Source organism: Gavia stellata, chromosome 5 (assembly GCF_030936135.1).
Source record: "Gavia stellata isolate bGavSte3 chromosome 5, bGavSte3.hap2, whole genome shotgun sequence".
Taxonomy (NCBI): Eukaryota; Metazoa; Chordata; class Aves; order Gaviiformes; family Gaviidae; genus Gavia; species Gavia stellata.
The window spans coordinates 58,340,491-58,361,874 of NC_082598.1; the positions used below are offsets into that span (position 1 = coordinate 58,340,491).

The 21,384-nt window shown below is 39.6% G+C and overlaps 1 protein-coding gene across 1 annotated transcript in view; it reads right to left on the minus strand.

The window, feature by feature from the left end:
* COL25A1 (collagen type XXV alpha 1 chain) overlaps nt 1-21,384 on the minus strand; it is a 321,239-nt gene that overhangs the window by 141,544 nt on the left and 158,311 nt on the right. The window contains exons 3-5 of the mRNA XM_059818218.1: nt 14,138-14,182; nt 12,038-12,045; nt 9,868-9,894 (exon numbers count right to left, since the gene is read on the minus strand). Of these exons, the coding sequence (XP_059674201.1) occupies nt 9,868-9,894; nt 12,038-12,045; nt 14,138-14,182 (80 nt within the window). The remainder of the gene's footprint in view (nt 1-9,867; nt 9,895-12,037; nt 12,046-14,137; nt 14,183-21,384) is intronic.

The window sequence follows — 21,384 nt, forward strand, 5'->3', positions numbered from 1 at the left end:
ACCTACACTTGCACCTTCACAAGGACTAGGAACGCAAACACCATGTTATGCATGACAAAAGATACCGAACTGCTGTATGTTACTCTTGGTGCTTTTGGGGCACTTGCTTTCAACCTTCACTCTCGCCTATGGAAAACTGTACCGTTGTTAACGTTACCCTCTGAAACTAACTGCAAGTGGCAAACTAAGATCATTCCAACTGCCGGAGACCAAAAAATCAGTATACAGGTCTAATACTACTGAACTACAATATGAATTTGAATGTAAGCCTTAAACTCCAGTATAGTGATACAACTTCTATTTCACAAAAATCCGTGTACTGAGAAGTAAAGAACTTCCTTAGCACCCACAATTTGTCTCCTAATTTCTTCTCCGCAGAGGTCCCAATTCCACTCTGCCCCCTCATAGTAAGTAGTACTTATTTTGGGGATTGCTTCTCTGAGTAAGTGCTGTTCAGCATGAACAAAAGTAGAAGAATTTACCCTTAGCTTTGCTTATCTTAGTTGCAGTTGATCTGGTAAAATGAGGAACTATTACAGAAAGGATACTGTGGCTTTTAACAATTTCCAAATTTTTCCTGGTTTTGCTTCACTTGCTAAGAATTCCAGCCTTCCAAGTAGGAGCAACAGCAGTTCATTTTGGTAAGAATATCATGTAGCAGCAAGAAGCTGATTTCTACATTAAAAACATAATAATCTTTTCAACTGATGAGTGCTTATGTGCATGATTGTTTTTCATCATGCTCCTTTTGTAAGGCAAACCAGCAAAGGGTTAAATTTCTCTCATTTATACTGAGAATGACTACCATGAATGTGTACAAAATAATCCAAAAAGAATTCTTAAATCAATGGTCCTCTGTTAGATTATCAGTACTGTGTAGATCTCTATATTAGCAAAAATAATAAATATTAATTGCTTTAGCTTAAGCCAAAAGAGGCGGGGGGGGGGGCGAAGAACCATTTTGTGAGGGTGATTTATGATCTGCATCCTACACAGTCATGGAAAAAACTTCCAATTGACATTCCACACTGCTTGTATAAATCTTTTCCTACCAGACAAGCATGTTTGCTTTCAGAAACTGCTTTAACTAATCTTGATTTCGATATGCACACATGCAGCTGAGAAAATGCAAACAAGGGCAGTCCAAACAACCCCCCAGTACTTTCCTTGTGATGCAAGAGGCAAGATGCACATTAAATGTGCCTGTCCCAAAGATCCCCAGGAATGGAAACAAAAGTGCTTTAAGGCTTTGTTCTACCAGCTAACTTCTGGCATTGAAAAAGAAACCCAAAACCATAGAGCTGAGAACCTTATTAGCTTGACAGACGCCAACCAAATCATTTCTGGTGGAGTGACCGGATGATGCTAAGCAGCGTGGGGGCCACTGCAGGCGTACGAAAGAAACTTTTCGATTCCCAGTAGGGAAACTGTTCCTCATTCAGCTTTATAAGAACCACCAGTTCAGGTGCCCGCCTGCTCCTCGTATCGTCTCTCTCATAAATGGGAACTGAAGGCTGACTGGAGGGGGAAGCCAGGGTGCAAAGAGCGGCAGAGAAAGCACTTCCACCCTGCGCTTTCTGGAAATCACAGAATCCAACCACCTCGTCTAGCGATTGAGGAACAAGTTTCTTCAGTGAAAGTTTACACCCCTTGACCTCAGCTAGGATTAACAATGCACTTAAACTCCCACGTCGCAATATTTGTCTGGGAGCTGTATGGGTAGTAAAGTTTTACGTATCGTTCAGCTATATCATAAGTCCGAATGAAAAATCCAGCGTGAAAGAGAATGATGCATCGTGTTTGCAACCCTCCTTCAAGGTGAAGGAATTGATGACTTAAGAATTCTTGTAGGATGGTTTGGGATCCCCCTTCCCATTTGCGACAGAGGTAAATAGTAATTAAATACAGGATTTCTACTGCAAGTGCTTTAACATTTTCTTTGAATCTCAAAACTTCTTGTGAGAGAGTGACAGTTCAGGCAAATTGCAAGAGGCACTTTTAGCAGTCAACGGTTCCTCACTCTACATCCACGTGCAATTGTCAAACATAAATTGAGAAATGAGGCCTGGAATTACAATTCCTTTGGAACACAAAATTTTGCTCCAAGGTAGTTTGTTGCATAAATGAAGCTATTTGTGTTAACACCAGAGAGTAACACCGTGAAGAAACGACTGGGAAATTTTAAGTGGCGTGCCCAACAAAAGGCAAGTATGAATGATCTTAGGTACAGTTCAAGCATTAGCTATGCCTGCCAAAGCATAAATGTGAAAATCATTACTACAGCCTTCTGCATGCCACCTGCTTAGCTGCCAAGCTGAACTCGGGGAGTAGCCTAGAGAGAGACCAGAGATTTATTTACACTGGCAAATAAATGAGCAACCAGCTTAATTCCTTTCTTTACCTATACATGCTTTATTAGGAAAGAGATGATGGTAATTTTTAAAGCTGCAGAGGAAAATACTGAAAAAAGACATTTAATTGTTAAATTACGCCTATCCTATCAATCCACCATCAGCGATAATTCTGTATTTATCTGATAGATATATGGGGTTGTGTCATTTTGAACTGATGTCAGCTGTGAATCTAAACTACCCTGATTCACACTAGCCCACAGTATCCTAGCATTATGTGCTCAGTTCTCACCACACACTGACATCCAGAAAGCGCCATGCGGAGATGTGGCTTTTGCAACACAGGAGTTCTCTCTCCAATGCATCCAAGATGGAAATTGCTAGTTTAAAAGAGGGTCTTGGCAGATCCAGCATATGGTAACAATTGTCTGTATTACCAATGATACATTGAGGTTATCTGTTATAACGTTGGTTTATTATTCTACATCCTTATTTGTAATGCTATGTAGAAAACGGACTAAAATAATTTAGAAAGTTTAATGAGCGCCTACTACGTAGGCAGGCATTTCCTGCAGCACAAGTAATTTTCATAAGTCACCATGTGAAGTATCTACTTTAGCTTATCTATGGCAATTTCTTTTTATAATTGCAAGTGAGGAAAAGGGTAGAAGTATCTTTTTATACTGCTGGCTTTTGCAGATGAGGCAGCTGTTACTTCACTATCACAGCCACAGATATGGAATAGCTTGGGGCACTCTGGGCATCCTCCAGGGATTTGCAGAAATAAACACTGCCTTCTCTTATTTATGCACTCAGCATTACATGAACGTAACAGAGGAAAGGATTCAGTCCACGGTTCATTCAAAACGGCAACTGGCTTCTTAGAAGCTAATAAACATGTTTGGATGTATAGCTTCAATTGTCATCTGTGACGCAAAATTAATAGCAACTATAAGCTTAAGAGGTCTCAAACTTTTCTGTTTGAGTCCACTTTTATGATTATCTTCAAACACTGTAAGAAAATTGGCATACAAAGAAATTAAACTGATGAATTGTATTATATATTATTTATAGATTCAAAGGTCATAAAAACCATTATCTTATTAACGTGACTGACATCATTACAAAGGGCACAGTTATTACTCAGACAGCCATGCGAATTTAGAGACTCTCCCACAATTTGTAAGAAAAACTGGAAGTTTATTTGCTGAGTATTATTAGTATGTCCTCAGCTATTGTATTTTTCTGAAAAATTACCACATTCTTACAGCCTTCTTCTGGTTCTCATGGCACAGAAATACCACTTAGTTAACCTGCTTAGCAGCAAGTGTGTGTTGTGCCTGTATTTGGGAACAGCATAACTGTTGAGGATTCTGATATTGTATTACTGGGATATTCTGATACACTCTGTCGTGACCGTTAGGAAGATTTTTGAGGTGCCACTGAAGTTTTCCGAGAACAAACAATTCGACACAACTTGCGACTATAGGCCTGTTAACCAATACTACAGGATGGCTAGATGATCTCCAGAGGTCCCCTCCAACCCCTATCATTCTGTGATGGCAACAACTGCAAGGAAGAAAGGTGTAACTCACTTTTTTTACAGAGTGGATTTTATCTTTTACCTATCAGAATATTAAGCACCAGAATGCAATTTTTGATGCTGCAGTTAAAAATTGCAATTAGGACCATATCTATGGTTTGATATCAAGGCAAAATTCATACTTAAGCAAGTGACCCACTTCTGGTTGACCTTCGTTCAAGGCTGACATCATATAGCACAGGTATGGCTTGAAAAAGGCCATACTGGTAGCCACCACTTAGAACCATCAATTCCAGTAGCTACAGCTACCACCGAGTGCTGGACTTGGCAGATGCATCCACAGAAAAGACCGAAAGCATCCTTTGCCTACAGCTGTAGAAAGCTGGCTTAACTTCATGTGTGAGAGTGGAACTGAATGCCGTATCTCCCCAACTTCTACTCCTGGCCTGACTACAGTAAAGAAGTCCAGCTCTCATTATAAGCCTCTGTGGCAGGACTGTAGCACTTGTGTGCAGCATACAAAGAAGTCTAGGGACTGGCTGTGACAGATCAGTGTTACACTCCAAGTGAGTTGAAGTATGTTCTTGGAAGACTCACTAACAAACGGCTTGTATACAGAGTTTTGGTGAACCATGGCAAGACTACCTGGAGTTCCGATTTGTTGCAGTGAATGTATTAATGGAAAGTTGATATGTGAAATGAGAAAAAAAAAAAAGTCTAAGGACTTAATTTATGCTCATCCTGAGTAGTCACTCATTTTCTGCTGAATCTAAAGCATTGGCATCAGCTGGCAACTTTTTGGAACAATGGGCAAGGAGTACATGGTTATGAATAAAGAAATCTGTAAACCCAGTAATCTTTTGAGACGGACAGCTGACCAACTGTGTCTCTTTGAAGAAAGCAGAGGATTTTCCCCGCTCCCTGAAAACAAGCAAGTAGTTTGAGGCAAATGGATCAACTGAAAACCTCGTGTCTCCCAAGCCAATCACCTCTGCCAGGACTAAAAATAAGGATAAAGTATACAGAACTGAGAAAACACATAGTAAAATCACAGTACAAAGAAGCTTTTGAGATTCCAGATGTTTTGAATTTTCTGTGTATTTAAAAAGAAAAGAAAAAAAATTAAAACCTGAAATAGTTATCAATGCTTCACTACCAAACCTGAAATTTATTGCAAAAGTTTTGCTGGTATATGTTTAAGACGTTACTTTGGTCAAATGCCAAAAATAAAAGGTGGTCTGCGAAGACACCTGTTGAGAAAAAACCATGCTATAGAGTGGGAAACCTCTATAGGATCACCCAGCCAAATCCTCAGGGTAAGGTCAGGAACCGACATAGCTGCTCCTTGAGCTTAGACATTTGTATTTTACTACAACTGTGAAAAAGAGGAGACCTGATCAGCTACTGGAAATAGCACCGCTGTTGCAGAAGTGCTTAATACTGCGCCTTAGGCTGTGCTTAATCACAGATGAACAACTCTCAATCTTTGCTCATTTCTTCTCTTTTGATTATTCCAGTTATGTTTGGTTTACAGCAACTGAGCTTCCATAGTATCTGAAGTTGAAAACCCTGCATTTGGATGGGATTCATTTTACATACATACGCAGACACTGCTACTTACTACACGTTTGCCTACACACCCCCACCTCTAACTGGAGGCCCAGCAGAAAATGAAATATGAAGCACCATCAAAGACAAAGCAACACAGCAGGACAACAAAATGCCTTTTTCCAATTTCTCACAACAGTAGTTTTCATGTTGTTCCACACCAGGCCTATTTCTTCAAATTCAACCCCCTCACAGCCCTTCTCTGTGCTACCTGGAATTCCCTTCGCCTTTAGTAATACAGGAACAGAAAAGAGGGTGTGGGGGAGCCAGAGCCTTCTAACAGCAACCTGAAATTCTTTACCTATCGGGATACCAGCTTGTCTTATGGTATATTGGGACATGTTTTTACGGGTGCAAAAATCAGAAGTGTCATGATAAAGACATTTTCTAAGCTAGAAGGAATTATAACAGGCTAAAGAATAATTGAAATTCTCTACCTGTAGTCCTCAGCTCTGCCAGTTTGTTATCTTCACCATTCAGAGGTAAGTAAGTCTTTTCAAGAGCTAGGAAAATTTTAAATTAAATGACAGGTGAAATTTTAAAGATCTACATTTCAGGTTTGGGCAAGTGATGATATTTTACAGTTACAGGAGAACCAACTCCAATTTAGACACATCCTTTTCTGCAAGAGAGGAATCTGCCTACATTTCTTGAAGATGAAACAAGGATGTTAGGAGAAATGGGATTTAATACAAGGCACATGGTCACCTGGAGCAGCCATAACCCTCCACAGCTCCTCAAAGTCTTGTAAACGCATCAGGTGTTCTGCAGACTGACATCATGGAAAAAGGTAGGAGAAATTTCCCCAATCCCCTCTTTTATGAAGCAATGCTACATGGGCATCTTCATATTCTGACATTTTATTCTGAAGATAGTGCAGCTTTACCGCCACATACGCAACAACTTCCAGGATGATTTACTTGGGTGTTGAGCTTGATCTGTACCCCAACTTGGGAAAAGGGGTAGGAAAAATTCTCACAGTCTGCCTCAGTTTTTCAATGGAAAACAGTAAACAGCTTCTACCCATTCAGCCAGCTTATAAGATTCTCTTTCTCCTGCAGAGCACTACACGGTTTGTGTATTTGGCCTCTTCACTGCATTCACAAGCTGCTGGTGCTTTTTTAGTGGTTGGGTTTTTTTGTTGGGTTTTATTTTTTCCCAAGTTCTAGCATTATTTCTGAAGGGACATTGCCATACAAAACCCCTGCAACAAATGCCTGTGTTCTCATTCTCTAATGTTGGTGCACTCTTTTATTCTCTTTCATTTAAGAAGATGTGATAGCCTATTTCAATTTTAAACTCAAGTTGAAAGAGTTACAACTCTGAATTTGGTGACTGTCTGTTATACAAAACTTTTAATGAGGAAAAAAAGGAGCTGTACCAGTACACTCTTCATAGTATTCATGGTGCCTTACATAATAACCGATTAGTCATGGTCTTATAAACCCCTTAATAACTGTGGTACTCATCAGTAGTAAGTCCAGTTTATTTTCTTGACTTTTGATACCATATCTTCCCAGGAACTTAGACTTCTCACTGTAATTCCTTTTACTGTTGTTATTATTATTATTTCTTAAGGCACCTTTAAAATTAGAATGAACACAGACAACGAAAACTTAAGTCTCGGAGAAAACAGCCACTAGCTTTCGTGAGATCGCAACGTTTTGATTTGGCCTATTGAGCAGTGAGCTTTTTAGGTTATATAGGGCAGATATACCTCACTATCCTCACAGAGTATCCTATAAAATTCAATAAAGATTAAAGCAATAAGGTTTCTACAGGAGTTAAATATGACTCTAGAGAGATAACTTTAAACACTAATAGCCTTTTCATAGAGCTCTACAGGACTGTATAAGTACTTTTAAAGTGCATTGCACTTGCTGTTACATATTTCCCAGTCCATGCAGAAGGATATGGCTGTAACTGTAAAGATCGAAGCAGCCAGCCAAGCGACGACCAAAGCCAAATTCTATCCCCAGTCATTTTCAAGCAGGAAGAAGTGTTCAATCAGTGCTAAGCACTACTGAAGGCACGCATTTGCCTGTGCACGCACGGATGGCTGCACGCATGCACAGAAATGCATTCAGACTACAGTTTGCCCATAACAATACCACTATTAGACCCAGCAATTTCAATAACATGGCCTCCAAGAACCTTTATTGTCTTCAGATCCTACGACAAATCTCTTCAAGAAAGCAGCTGGACCAGGACAAAGGACTGGGCCTTCAGGCTCTAAAGAAAATTATATTTTCAAACTGTCCTCATGAAGCCTTCGAAACATGCATGAGTCCACCCTAATACATTCACCTCAACTTACACTTTGGGCCAAAAAGTTAAATCTACAAGGCTTTTGTGCTTTGCACAATATAAACTTTACCTTGTGTGTTAAGCTCATTAACTGGAATGAGGAACACCAAAGATATTTAATTTCCACAGAAGCTGTGATGTAAGAGCTGGTTTGTTGCCACTGTGGGTCTTTTTTCTTTTAAATCCCAATCTTTGTATACAGAGCTTCCAGCTGGATGATGACCAGGAAAGGTTTATTAGCAGGCTTTTCACTCCATCTTCTCCTCCGCACACCTGTGCGCTCACCTACACAGATTAAGCACTCTAAGTGAAATTGGAATGTGTACTCTGAAACCTGGTAACGGTTTCAGTATCTCCAAGCAGGTTTCTTGATACTCATGATCGATTCCTCACCAGCGGACTTTCAACTACTTGCAATAGTACGTTGTAATAGACAGTGGATGATGTTTCATCGGGAACGTTTCTCAGAAAGCTCTGCAACTACAGAAGATGCCCAGAGAAAAGCATTGAAATGGGCTGCATCAAAAGAAGTGTGACCAGCGGGTTGAGGGAGGTGATTCTCCTCCTCTACTCCGCTCGTATGCAGTACTCCCACCTGGAGTACTGCATCCAGCTCTGGGGCCCCCAACAGAAGAATGACATGGACCTGTTGGAGCGAGTCCAGAGGAGGGCCACGAAGATGACCAGAGGGATGGAACACCTCTCCTATGAAGACAGGCTGAGAGAGTTGGGGTTGTTCAGCCCGGAGAAGAGAAGGCTCTGGGGAGACGTTATTGAGGCCTTTCAATATATAAAGGGGGGTTATAAGATGGAGAGATTTTATTTTCTTTTTTTACCAAGGCCTGTAGCGACAAGACAAGGGGCAATGATTTTAAAGTAAAAGAGGGTAGATTTAGATTAGATATTCAGAAGAAATTCTTCACCATGAGGGTGGTGAGGCAGTGGAACAGGTTGCCCAGAGAAGTTGTGGGTGCCCCAACCCTGGAGGTGTTCAAGGCCGGGCTGGACGGGACTTTGAGCAGCCTGGTCTGGTGGAAGGTGCCCCTGCCCATGGCAGGGGGTTGGAACTAGATGATCTATAAAGGTCCTTTCCAACCCAAACCCTTCTGAGATTCTCTGATTCTATGAAATTGCCCTCTACCTGTAGGTGTTCAAGGTATGCCATTTATATTTACCAACAGAAACATTTTTTAAAACTCACTGAAACATTAGGCATCTTCTGTCTGAAATACATAAGCAAATCCATATGGGAGGGCCCTCCAAGCTATACTATCAAGTGCTCTAAGTATGATCATTATCATACTTTAACAGTCACTATGTTGTACATATGTATTGTCTCTGAGATGCCTCCACTAACACCTTTTGTCACCTGGTTTCTAGTACACACGTGACAGTAGGCATATACTTTCCTTGAGTGGGACACTGCAGTCAGCTTGCCTGCCCTCTTGAAAGAAATATATTGTTAACAGATTTTAGAAAGATGCATTATTTCATATATTTTTTTTCAGGCAGTAAATCCTAAAGATATGAATGAAACTGGCAGAAAAATGATTTACATCCATTATCAGAAAATTACTCTGTGATAGATAACGCGGTCAACTGCTCGGACCTCTGTAATAGCATTTTACTTTGCTCAAAAGGTATTGAATAAGCAGTCAAGAGAAACAGGACAGAATTAAAAGAAAGGACTCAGAGGTTCCCTATGGCAACTTTACCATACAGCTTTGTCATAGGGAAAATTGAGATGCAGTATCTGGCTAAAGAATTTTTTTTTAAATAGGAGTAAAAAATTAATTTTGTATGCAAGAATGCAGAAACTCAACACAAAATATGTACAATGTCAAACAATCAGTGCATTGCATTTATGCATTGTAAACACTCAGGTTCTTTTCAAAAACTTCTCAAAGGTTTTTTGTTTTGCTTTTAAAGGAAAGTCCAACATTTTCTAGGCATCTGAGAAACAGAAAAAAGCTCTTTTTGACAGTCATAAAGGAAAACCAAAATACAACAACATGATTTTAGAGTAATATATGCTATCATAAATATATGATGAGTTACCGGATAGCCATTTCGCCCTGGTAGACCCTGGTTGAATGAGATGAAATGGTATGACACACATTAACAACACAGTCATGACATATGACATAACAAACATGCAGAGTACGTTACTGGCAAATTATAATTTCCACATCAATTAGTTTTTGATATGTGATGGTATTACAAACCAATAAATATGAAATAGGTACTACACAGTGAAGAAACGAGGCTGTGGCAATGGAAATTATACGTTTTAACTTAAATAAACCCTCTGATTAAAAGGCTGCTGGCTACTTCTGATGCTCACTGAAATTCCTTTTGTTATGAAGAGAATTAGCCATATAGACTGAAGGGCAATACATGGTTAAAAGAAAAAAAAGGTTTAGTGCTTAAGCAGTAAAGTATTAGATATGTAGGCTAGAACATAGGTGCCAAAAAAGAAATTTGAGAATGCTGCAACAGATCATAAAAAAAAATTGAAAGCCCCAGCCTTTGACTCTTATTATATGTGACACTCAGTAGTCATGTAGAAGGAAAATAAACAGAGCACTGCGGTAGCCTTTGAAAATACGCCATACACCTAATTCCAGGCAGTGCTATGCGGGATACACAAATATTTGCTATTTTAAATGTAAACGACTACCAGTCTTCCAGGTGAAAACAATAACTAAGTTCACAACAGTTGCCCCTAGCCAGACTGTAAGTGTCTATGAAAATAGAAAAGTGAATTAGAAACAGAAATTACAGTTTTAAATGGCTTGTAGCAACTTAAACCCTTACTGCCTGTCAGCAAGATGAAGCCTTGTAAGTTTTGAGTATGAAACTCGGAATTTTAAGTCAGCTACTTAAAATTATTCAGTTTGGGGAGCTGTTTCAGGTTTGTGTCCATACCGCCACGATTTAGACTTTTTTTTTTTTAAATGGACCTATACTAAAACAGTGGGGAGATGAAGTCAAAGACATTCATAACGAGGCACAGAGTGAACTCTTGCCATGTTGTCTCACTACAGGAAAATCGCTTGTATCATGATTTATGATTGCTCTTTGGGTTTCACGGGAAGACCGCAAAAGAAAATGGGCAAGCCAGTGTTTCTTTCAAATAAAGAGCATCATTATGAGTTAAGCCTGGCTTTTCACTGATGGCTTATTAAATGAATTTGCCACTATGAACTGCTGAGCACATGGTCAAAATCTTTCAAGGATAAGTAGTATCACTGCTCAGTATATACAGTTTACAGAAAAATCATTAGGTCTCAGCAAAAAGTCAACTTATTAATTCACTATTCTGAAACATGCGTGTAGCATAGAATAGACAGATAATCTGGTCCTGAAAATATTATGGAAATACTATGCCTATCAAAAGAAAAAAAAAAATAGTTAGACTTCTGCAAACACTGTAAAAGAAATACTGTTTTAATGGTCACACTTTTACACCATATGGTGCACATGGATGGCATGACAAATACAAATACTTGATATACATGTGTTTAGTCCTGTTCTTCAAGACAGACTTTTGACCTACCCTGGGAACATACAACAAAGCAAACAAAACCCCAACCAACCAACTAACCCACCCAAGCAAAAACCAAACCAACCATTAAACCCCAAAAGAGAGAAACTGTTTTCTTACAAACAGGAGTAGCACAAGATTCAACCAACTTACTAAAGTGAATAGTTATTATTTAATATTCGTTTTACACAAGCACTTACTGGCTTCAGTAGCAATTACACTGCAATGAGCTGGATAGCCCGTATACCTCCAAAGCAGAAAGAGCCTGTACCCCAAGACTTTGTGAGAGCTGCAGAGGAAGTTACTGACCAGCAAAAGGCAGAATAACCGAGTCTGGACTAAAGATAGCATACTCACACATTTTTATACTGCAGGAAAATAGCTGTTATCAAGTCATAAGCAAAATGAACGTAACATACTTACGTGGAATTGCGATCCAAACTGCTATCTGGAGCGCTGAATATAAAGCTTTGTTCTTTTAGAGACTTTTTCCTTAAGGAAATTTTTCTGATTAAATTATTCAGCTCCAAGATAATTAGCGAGTGTTTACACTGTGTAAGTATAAATATCAAAATTCCCCTCTTGATGATACATGATCATTTTATCATGGTGACAACTTAACAGGATCTAACAGATTTCTCCCTGATTCTGGAAGAACCAACAATGTATCACTGTACTTACAGGAGGTCCTGTGGGGCGGGGGAGAGGGAAAGAGGGTACAAAAAGAGAAAAAAAGAATATGTAAGCTTATGAAGTTATTAAAGACAGACACATATGTACGAAGCCAAGCGCAAGGCCTCAGGATCGTAAGTGAGCAACACTCACTTGTTAAAACACTGTACACATCTTCCCATTCAAGTACATTTCAGCTTTGGTTGTGCTTTGCAAGTTGTAAACACAACTAATGCCTAAATGCATGCGCTTACCTTCCCAATTCTTCAATTACAGTCATGCAATCTTATGCAAGTTGCTTCTCCATCCATTTCCATGCAATTTCATGCCACGGACTACAATTCATTTTGTCAGACTCCGCATAAAGCATGGGTAACCACGTCGCCAGTTAGCCACGCAGTTGGCATTTGATCACAGCTGGGCTGCAAAATTGCCCAACGTACCCTTGGCATTTAACCTTGGCATCTCGTCAAGACAGACGTGTACCAGCATCCCCCAGCCTTCCAACTTTGCCTACGAGGGGAGGTTTCAGTGGCCACCTGACAGTGCTGAACTTTCTTTTCATCACCTTCCTTTCTCAAGGCACACATATAAAATGCTCCCCGTTAAAATGTCACACTTCGTGAAGTGATATTTGCACATTTTTTCAATTATTTAGACTCAAAGACTTTTGTATAGCAGTTCTTGGAAACATTATCAAAGGGCCACAAATCAAATCTACTATTTCAGTCTTATTAAGCTGAGCAGCTGCAGCTCCCAAATCAATGGCATTTCATTAAGCTTTTATGCCTCTCTCTAATTTCTGAATAAAGTGAAGTGCAAAAGGAGCATAAAACAGCAGCAGCTGTACTTTGAGATTGCTTTTAATATTGACAGCCTTTTGGTTTTAACAATGCAATTTTATTGGCCAGTAACTAAGGCAATTTCTTTATCCTGGTAAACATTCTTAAACAGCATTTTAAGGTGCAGGTCTGTTTTTAAATGAGAGAGATCAATTTCCTTTATTAATAGTTTAATATGTGTTTATTTGAGATGTAAAATGAATCGACAAGCATCCTGCAAAGTAATTGCCAGGATCACCTGTAGGACAATCTTAAACCATAGAATTTCCTTCTGTGCCATTGCATTTTTCTCTGAAGTAAATACTAAGCCAACACTGAATGGAAACACCAAGGTGATTTGTATTAACCTTTGGCAGGGCTTGGCTTCAGTTTTGTGATGCAGGAAAATACGGGAATAGTTTTTAAGAGCCAGATAAATGGTCATTTACAGAGATAAGAAAGGCTACAGAAGATTTACAGAGATCAAGTTGATTGGAAGATTTTCCTAACTGGCAGATTAGACGAGACAGCCAAGGAGAACAGAAATGCTCATTTTCTCCTGCATCGCCTCCAGAAAGTTCACCTTTATGAAAAACTCAATCCCGCAAGGTAATCAGCGGTTCCAATTGCCGTGAATGTCAGCAGGAAGAGGTGCTCAGCATCTCACAGCATTGTCTCAAATGAAATTTCGAGCTCCACACCAACAGCGGGATTCTCTCAACAACAACCTCCCTGGTACAGGGTAACGAACCAACAAATGTTTTTCTCATTTCCGTAAGAACTTAATTGCTACTCATTTCTAGTAAACAACAATTTCTCTCATACAGAGTAGTCTACTTAGCACATTATTTCCCTGAGTACCAACATTCTTAACACAAGGAATTTTATTTCCTTCTTTATTTCCTTATGAAATTGTACGCCTCAAACCAAGGGAGCCTGATGCAACACTGACTTACAGTGCTCCAACCGCTGACTTACATGGAGTTATTCTAACTTGTGCAAGTGTGAGAAGACACCAAAATGGTTTGACAATTACCAGTGTGTTACCAATGGTAGCATGTCAAGCATTATGAAGTGTGCCTACAAATTAATGATGCCCAAGACTAGAACACTCTCTGGAAGGCCAGCAGGTATATGCCAAGGGTCACAAATTTTTACAAGAGAAGTCTCAGAACTCCCTTTCAGAGCACACAAGCCATAAAACTAAAAATGAAGGCATGCTGGGTACGCATCCTCACAAAAACACAGACATCAAATAACAATGGATCTTACGAAAATGAAAACTTACCAGTCTCTCCTCTTCTGCCCCGCTTACCTCTTTTCCCTGGAGGACCTAAAAAGAAGATGGGGGGTTGTAACTTTTTCTCTTGAAATTATATGCAGAATATGATTTGTGTTTGGATGTAAGGGCATTAAACAGATGCACTACATGAAGACCAGAGACTTTGGCTGAGCAGGGGTAAAAGATAACCAGAATAAGATTTAGGAAGTTGAAGATAAAATTGACAGCTACATTACCCACTATAGGCTCTCAGAAAAAAAGCCTGGGAGAAACTTTAGAGGTCAGCCAGTTCATCCCTCTTTCTCAAGGAAAAAGTTAACCACATCTAAATTATTACTGCAACTTCCACAGGCATTTTTTCCCCAGTATTTCACTGTTCTGACAAGTGGAACATTTTTCTTTATGTCCAACTTGCTGCACTGAAGCCCATCAATTCTTGTGCTTTCTACCACGAACCCCAGAGAAGAAATTGTTCCTTTTCTTCTCTCAAAAAGTCTTTGTATTCTTCAGAATTGCTGCACCATTCCTTCAATCTTCTTACACCAAACTTAACACAGGGCATTAAATTTCTTTCAGTTATTCCTGTATTAAGCCCAAATATTAGTATTTATTTATAAGAGCAAATCCTCCAGAAAACACATGTGAAAACATCCAAGAGATGAAGAAACCGTCACCTAGCTCACCATCCCCCAAACACTAACAACAGCCTATATGTTGTTAGACTCTAAGGTGCTTTGCTTCCAGTTTGTATCTGTTAGCCGTAACACAATGGCTTAGTCCCTGTATGCTTTTGCTACGGAATCCTTTACTATTCATTGTTCTTTCTCCATGAATATTTACATACTACAGTCAGTGTCTGCTGCCACCTCTAAAGACAAAATAAAATCATTTTCGTCCCTCATTTCTGCACTCCAACCTTCAACATCCTTTCCAAACTGCAGACATCAGTACAACATTCTTCCCCTCTTCTTGGTGGCCTTGACATATTGTTCCTGAAAACGCAAGGGAAGTACGCTTGCACTTCTCCTCGTGCAGCCAGGAGGAGAGGCGGCAGCTGTGGTGGTGACACAGAGTTTGGAAACGCTGCCGCTCTGAAGAGACAACCCCAGGTGGGACTCTCAAAGCTGCTGAAGAGAGGCAAGCGCACGGGTGGAATTTCCAAACGCAGCGACGCAGAGCGTAAGGACCTCTGCTGTGCCTGTATCTCACCGTTTGTAAGAGATAGTAGGCGCACAGAAGTTTTTGTGCAAATAGTTAAGCAACTGTCTGCCACTTTAAACAGCTCCAAGATTTTACAAACCATCTGAACTATCATCCCATAGCTTTTAAATGCATATGAATGCCAAATCTTACTTTGCATTATATAGTTGTGTCAATTTGGCTTAAAAGACTAAGATGCTGAAAAGCAATGTTAGTGATACAATTTCAATAGACACGTGAAATAGCATTAGTTTGCCAGGGAAATAAAAGAATATTAATAAAAACAGAAAAAGAAAAAAAAAAAGCAGAGCAGCTCTTGCTGCTGAAGGTAGAGAGGTTTATTCCTATCAGAACAGTATAAATCTCACTAAAATCCTTCTTTCTTGTTCTGTTTTAATAATTACAGTAGTGGCATAATGCAACACAAGTTTAAGGCGACAATATTATACGACGCAAGAAAGACATAGGATACTCATTAATCAACAGCATACTTAACAAGACAAGAAAATTTTGTTATTATACGCTGAAAAGTAGCAAAAGTGTCAATTCAGTTCGAAGAACCTTGCAACTTCCTCCTGAAACATTCCAGCCTCTGCAAGAGATATCTATGGAAACTTCTCACACAGGTAACAGCATTTTACAACATGTAGTAAGTTTCTATACACACATACTTTTTTTTTTCTTCCAACTAACAGTGAAAATAGAGTCCCTATGCACGCACATACCCCTGCAACAGCCCTCAGTGTAGAGCAGCAGTTTGGGCTGATCACAAACACGAGAAACTTATAAGGTTCTTCACCAAGTAATGACCTGTCTTTCAGCATATAGCAACAAAATATTCCCATCCTGCTTTGCAGAATATTTTTTTATTAAACTTTAACTGTGCTATAGGTGTGCACGTGCACACACACAAACATGTCTACTCACAAGTTTCCTTTTGAGAAAAGAACAGGACTTTGAAACTAAAAAACTTCAGCTACCGACCAGCAAAAGGCATTAAAGCCACTAATAGAAAACCCTGAAGGTAACTTCAAGATATGAATTTTAGGAAGGAATAAAATTTGGCCAGCAAAACATATTTCCACAGAGCATTAAATTGCCAGTTTAGTGCTGTGTAGAGTGATGGCAAAGAAGGGGCTCCAGTTCAGTTCTTTCCTCTGACATCAAGCGCTGATCCCTTCCAAGCCGTTATTCTAGATCTAGATATAAGTGTTAATGACCAGAAAAATGCTTCTTATTGTTATATTCCCAAAGTAACCACACGACTTACGTTAGGAAAATTACTCTGGACTTACACCACTATTAATGAAATCATGATATAACAAGAGGAAACGGCCTCAAGTTGTGCCAGGGGAGGTTCAGGCTGGATAATGGGAAAAATTTCTTTACTGAGAGAGCGGTGAAGCACTGGAAGAGGCTGCCCAGGGAGGTGGTGGAGTCACCATCCCTGGAGGTGTTCAAGGAACGTGTGGACGTGGCACTGTGGGACATGGTTTAGTGGGCATGGTGGGGTTGGGGTGATGGTTGGACTTGATGATCTTACAGGTCTTTTCCAACCTTAGTGATTCTGTGATACCACCGCCTCGACCTTTGGCTCGTCAAGCCAGCAGTATTTAAGGGCTGCTGAGTGATGTGAACCACTTCTCCATCTCATTAAAAGCTTTTTTTGATTTCTGCGCCACTCGGGTCTCTGTCAAGGTGGTGGCATTTGCAAACCTCTTATAACTTGTGAGATGAGAGGTGGGTCTGGCAAACTTCTACTGGGTTTTGGGGACCATTTGAGGAAATAATTTCTATATATTTATCTATTTATTTATACTTTACCAATACAAACCAATTCATTTTAAACAGTTAATCACACATGGTTCCAGTACGCAGAAACGCTAATGCTGACATTTAAGGTCATCGCTAGATGACCTACCACTTCAGAATGTACACGAGCTTTCATGTTTCCTGAACAGGCTGCTTTCTCTAAATCTTAAACTGCTCACATCATCTATTGCTCCAAGAGTTTCCAGTTATCAAAACCCTGAGCATTTTGCTATAAATATTAATTTTCCATCTGTCTGTAGTTTTATAACTTTGCATTAATTGGAGGATTTGGTGGAGACTCATTGCAGCAGAAGGAGCAGTGCATGAAGTTATACTAAGCACAATCTCAGCTTACAACAAGTCCACAGATTTTTACAGCTTTACACAACACATGACACAACTATTCTGAACTTTCTTGCCTGGGGGAAAAACGTCTCTAAAAACGTCTCTACAATAGTATCAGAAACATCCATGCCAAACTGAATTTAATCCAGAGTATTTAAAAAGTAGTTTGTTTTGAACATCTTTTTATATTAAAAATATAAAGCTTAGAAAGAAAAACAAAAGTTTGAATCTCAGTGGAGTGAGCTGGGTTAATAACGATTAATGATACTGAGCAATAACCAAAGCTAGTTTATAGTAGCCAAGTTTGCCAATACATTGTTTTCCTAAGCTCACTACATTTACCTACGGGTAGGGAGTAAGAATAAAATGCCAGAAGATCAGCTGGTTTTAATTTTTAACTTAGTTTAGCTTCAAAATATTTGAAATTATTTTATTCCTCCAAAAACATTTATGAATCTAATTTTTATGAACAGAAGGTTTAGAAAGGATTTTTTTTTTCATTCAAATGTCAAAAAAATTCATGCCACTGCTATTCCATATCTACGTAGGGAATTTTGAAAATTAAAGAAATTGGAGGGGTTTATATCTCCAAAAACCAAAAGTCAATTACTTATTTGAATTTATCTTCTCAAGCACTAAATGTCAGCTGCTCAAAAGCTTTTGCCTTTTTTACCTACCATAAGAAACTGGCAAAAAAACAAAAAACCCACAAACAAACAGAAAAAATCCTCACACCCAACACACAACCAACTTCAGCCACATAACAGCTTTAGACTTTGACACTTGATATTTTAACTGAAATATAAGCAATAAAAAGTAACAAGTCAATAATAAGGCTGTAACAAACAATTCCTCCCCCCTCCCCCAAATTCCTCCAATTAAACCCCAAAATGCTTCTCAATCTTCATTAGAAGTAACTGTCGAAATAACTACCGATGTAGAACCATTGTAGAGACCATGTAGGAACAAGAATGTAACTATTAACAGGTTTTCCAAGACATTTGCAAAAATATCAAGCACAACTTTGGTGACGTTCACCTCCTAGTAATGGGTATTTCTAATCTTTGCAATCAGAAATCCTAGATTATAGTGACCCAAATCAGAAATAATTATTACAGATAGACTATGGTCAGATCATTGCTGTGGTCCTGGGGAGGTTGCCTCAATGTGCCTTATTTCTTTTTAATGATTTAATAATTTGTTCTCTATGTGCATAGCAGTGCCAGAGGTCTGTGGCGGATCTACTACTTTTATACTGCTGTACAGGAGACGGTTTTGACTAAAGGAAAGCAAACTACTAGTGTACGTACTCCACTATATGCCTTGCCATATATCAAAAAAGGTCACATAAATCAGCCACGAACCTTAAGGCGTGGGAGACAACATGCCATCTTCACACTACAGAAAGACTCAGCTATGCACTTAAGCTTTAACAGACAAGAGAATCTATCTTAATCTGATAGTTAAGAACACCATAAATCTTCATTTTAGATCTACGCATATTTTCAAATCAGATACAACAGATGGAAAAGACACTCTTTCAAAATTTGTTTATTATTGCATTTTTCCAGTGCTTGCGCTTGAATCATGGGTTAAACTATGACATCATTAATTTATTAAGGACACAAAAATATAAAGATGGTGTATATTGTTCACACTTTAGACAGCAAAACCAGGATTTTCTTCAGTTCAGTTCTCCATCTACTTTCTAAAAAAGAACATTCCAAAAGCATGAACAGGTTGTCCTTGCTAAAGGCAAAAAGGACTGACCTTTCAAAAGCCTAAAACAAGAATAGTGTTTTTCTTCTCCAAGATACATTTTTAGTTATAGAAGAAATAATTTACATTGTAATAACGCACATTTATGAGGCACCAGAAAAACTGGGCTCAGGTTTTTAATTGGTATGAATCAGTGATGATGACTAAGTTACATTGCTTCACACCAGTTAAGAACTTTGAAAAGAGAGGGATAGGCAACGTGCAGTGTGCCTACACGTCAAGCTTTGGCTCTGTAACTTTCTCTTAATCTTCTAAAGACTAATCCTATATTGTTAAGGAGATAGATTCAATAATTAAGTGGCCCAAACTGGGAGAGGAGGTTATGCCTTAACAGTCAGGTCTTTAAAAAAAAAAAAAATCCACATATTCATCTTTAGAATTAAGGGTGGTACTAGCACACTGTTACACCGGCACCACCTGTATTCTTTCATTTATTGATATATTTACAGCAAATAAATTCTACTTTTCAAAGCAGCAGACTGAAAAAGAAAAAAAAAGAAAGAAAAAAACATTTGGTGGATGAGACCTAGGCCAGGCACGTCAAAATGCTTTGCCATTTGGCCATCAGCTGATCTAGAAAGTCAAGTTTGTCCTAATTTTGGAAAGAAGTACAGTGGCATTATCAAGTCAAAGGAAAAGGATTTGCCCTTCTCGGGTTATACCAAACTCTAACAGGTACTCACTGTCTCTGTAGGTAAGAGCTCCTACACCAAACCGGCGCACCAAGCTAAGGATACCAGAAGAGTTCAGAATCCTGTTCCCTGTTTTACCGACGTGCAGGACCGTGCTCACATGTCGCTTGACACACACGCGTAGCTACTGTTAAAGGTAATGAGTATTCCGTGTGTACATGAAAAGAAGAATATTTTCCTGATCATTTCAAAGGACATCCATTTCACACGTAGTTTACAGCAATGTAAGATTTTTGCCTGTCAAGTCAGAAAAATGAACTGGCCCCATTACCTTTTCAGAGTAAATCCTGAGCAACTTTGCTGAAGTTAGTAGAGTTACTTTGGTATCATTAGGCATAAAACTGCCAACCTTGCTTAAATCAGGTGATCAAAATATCTAGAAGTCAGCTGAACCAAACCAGCCAAGCCACTCTAACTACCCTTTCTGATTCCACCATAACACTGGCAAAATAACTCCTGTTGGTTGCATTTCAAGCTCCATCAATGGATTCAACTCTCTCCTTTCCAATTCCAGAGTACAACCCAGCTGCCATCATTTAATCCCATTCCACATTTCTCCCTGTCAGACAAACTCAGAAAGGACTTGCAGTGCTGCGCTAACCACAGCCAACAGCTCACAGGGAGAGGACCGCTTCCCCAGCAAACTGACACCTCTCTGTTTTACGGCCAGCGACATGGGTAGGCAGCAGAGCAGAGCGGCCACCGCTGAGCCTAACACCTCTTCCCGTGAAACACGCACGCCACGAGCAGCGTGGTGACTCCAGTTAACGCTACGTGATTAACTCCCCTGTCCTGCTAGCCGCCTCCTCCTGGAACCATCACCGACTTCAGTGCTGAAGCATCCCAACAGGCTGAGCTCTCACCCGATGGATGTTTGGGCAACATGAGATTCAACACACGCATCCGTGGTCCTTTCCCATAGCGCTGCCATCGATTCCATCCCAAGTAGGGAAGACTGGGAAGATATCTCTCTCCAAAGCTGAGCACTTCCTTACAAACGCTGAGTGGATCTATTCCAACCCTCTTCATCAGCCTGTTTGCTCTTCCCTCTTTTCTCAGCTTTTTTAGCTCACATAACACTTGGACTCTTCTTTCCTCCCACTCTGCATAATCATCCCACCTAGCATGTCAGTCTTCTGCTTTGTACCTCGGTCTGTCTGGGGCAGCCTGCCTGAATTTCCTACCTCATAAAATTATCTACCTCAATTCGAGCCTCAGCTGGACAAATAACATTCATTGTTTCACACACAGTACATCATCTTTTTGGCTCACCATGAAACATCATTGCGTTGCAGGACTTGGATCCATGTCAGAGGCTATTACACAACTTGGCTGAGGAAATGCCAAAATTATTCTATCTGATCCACAGCAAAGAAATCTGACCTCCCTAAGTCAGATTATTTGTACCGCTTCTGTGCACGCTGA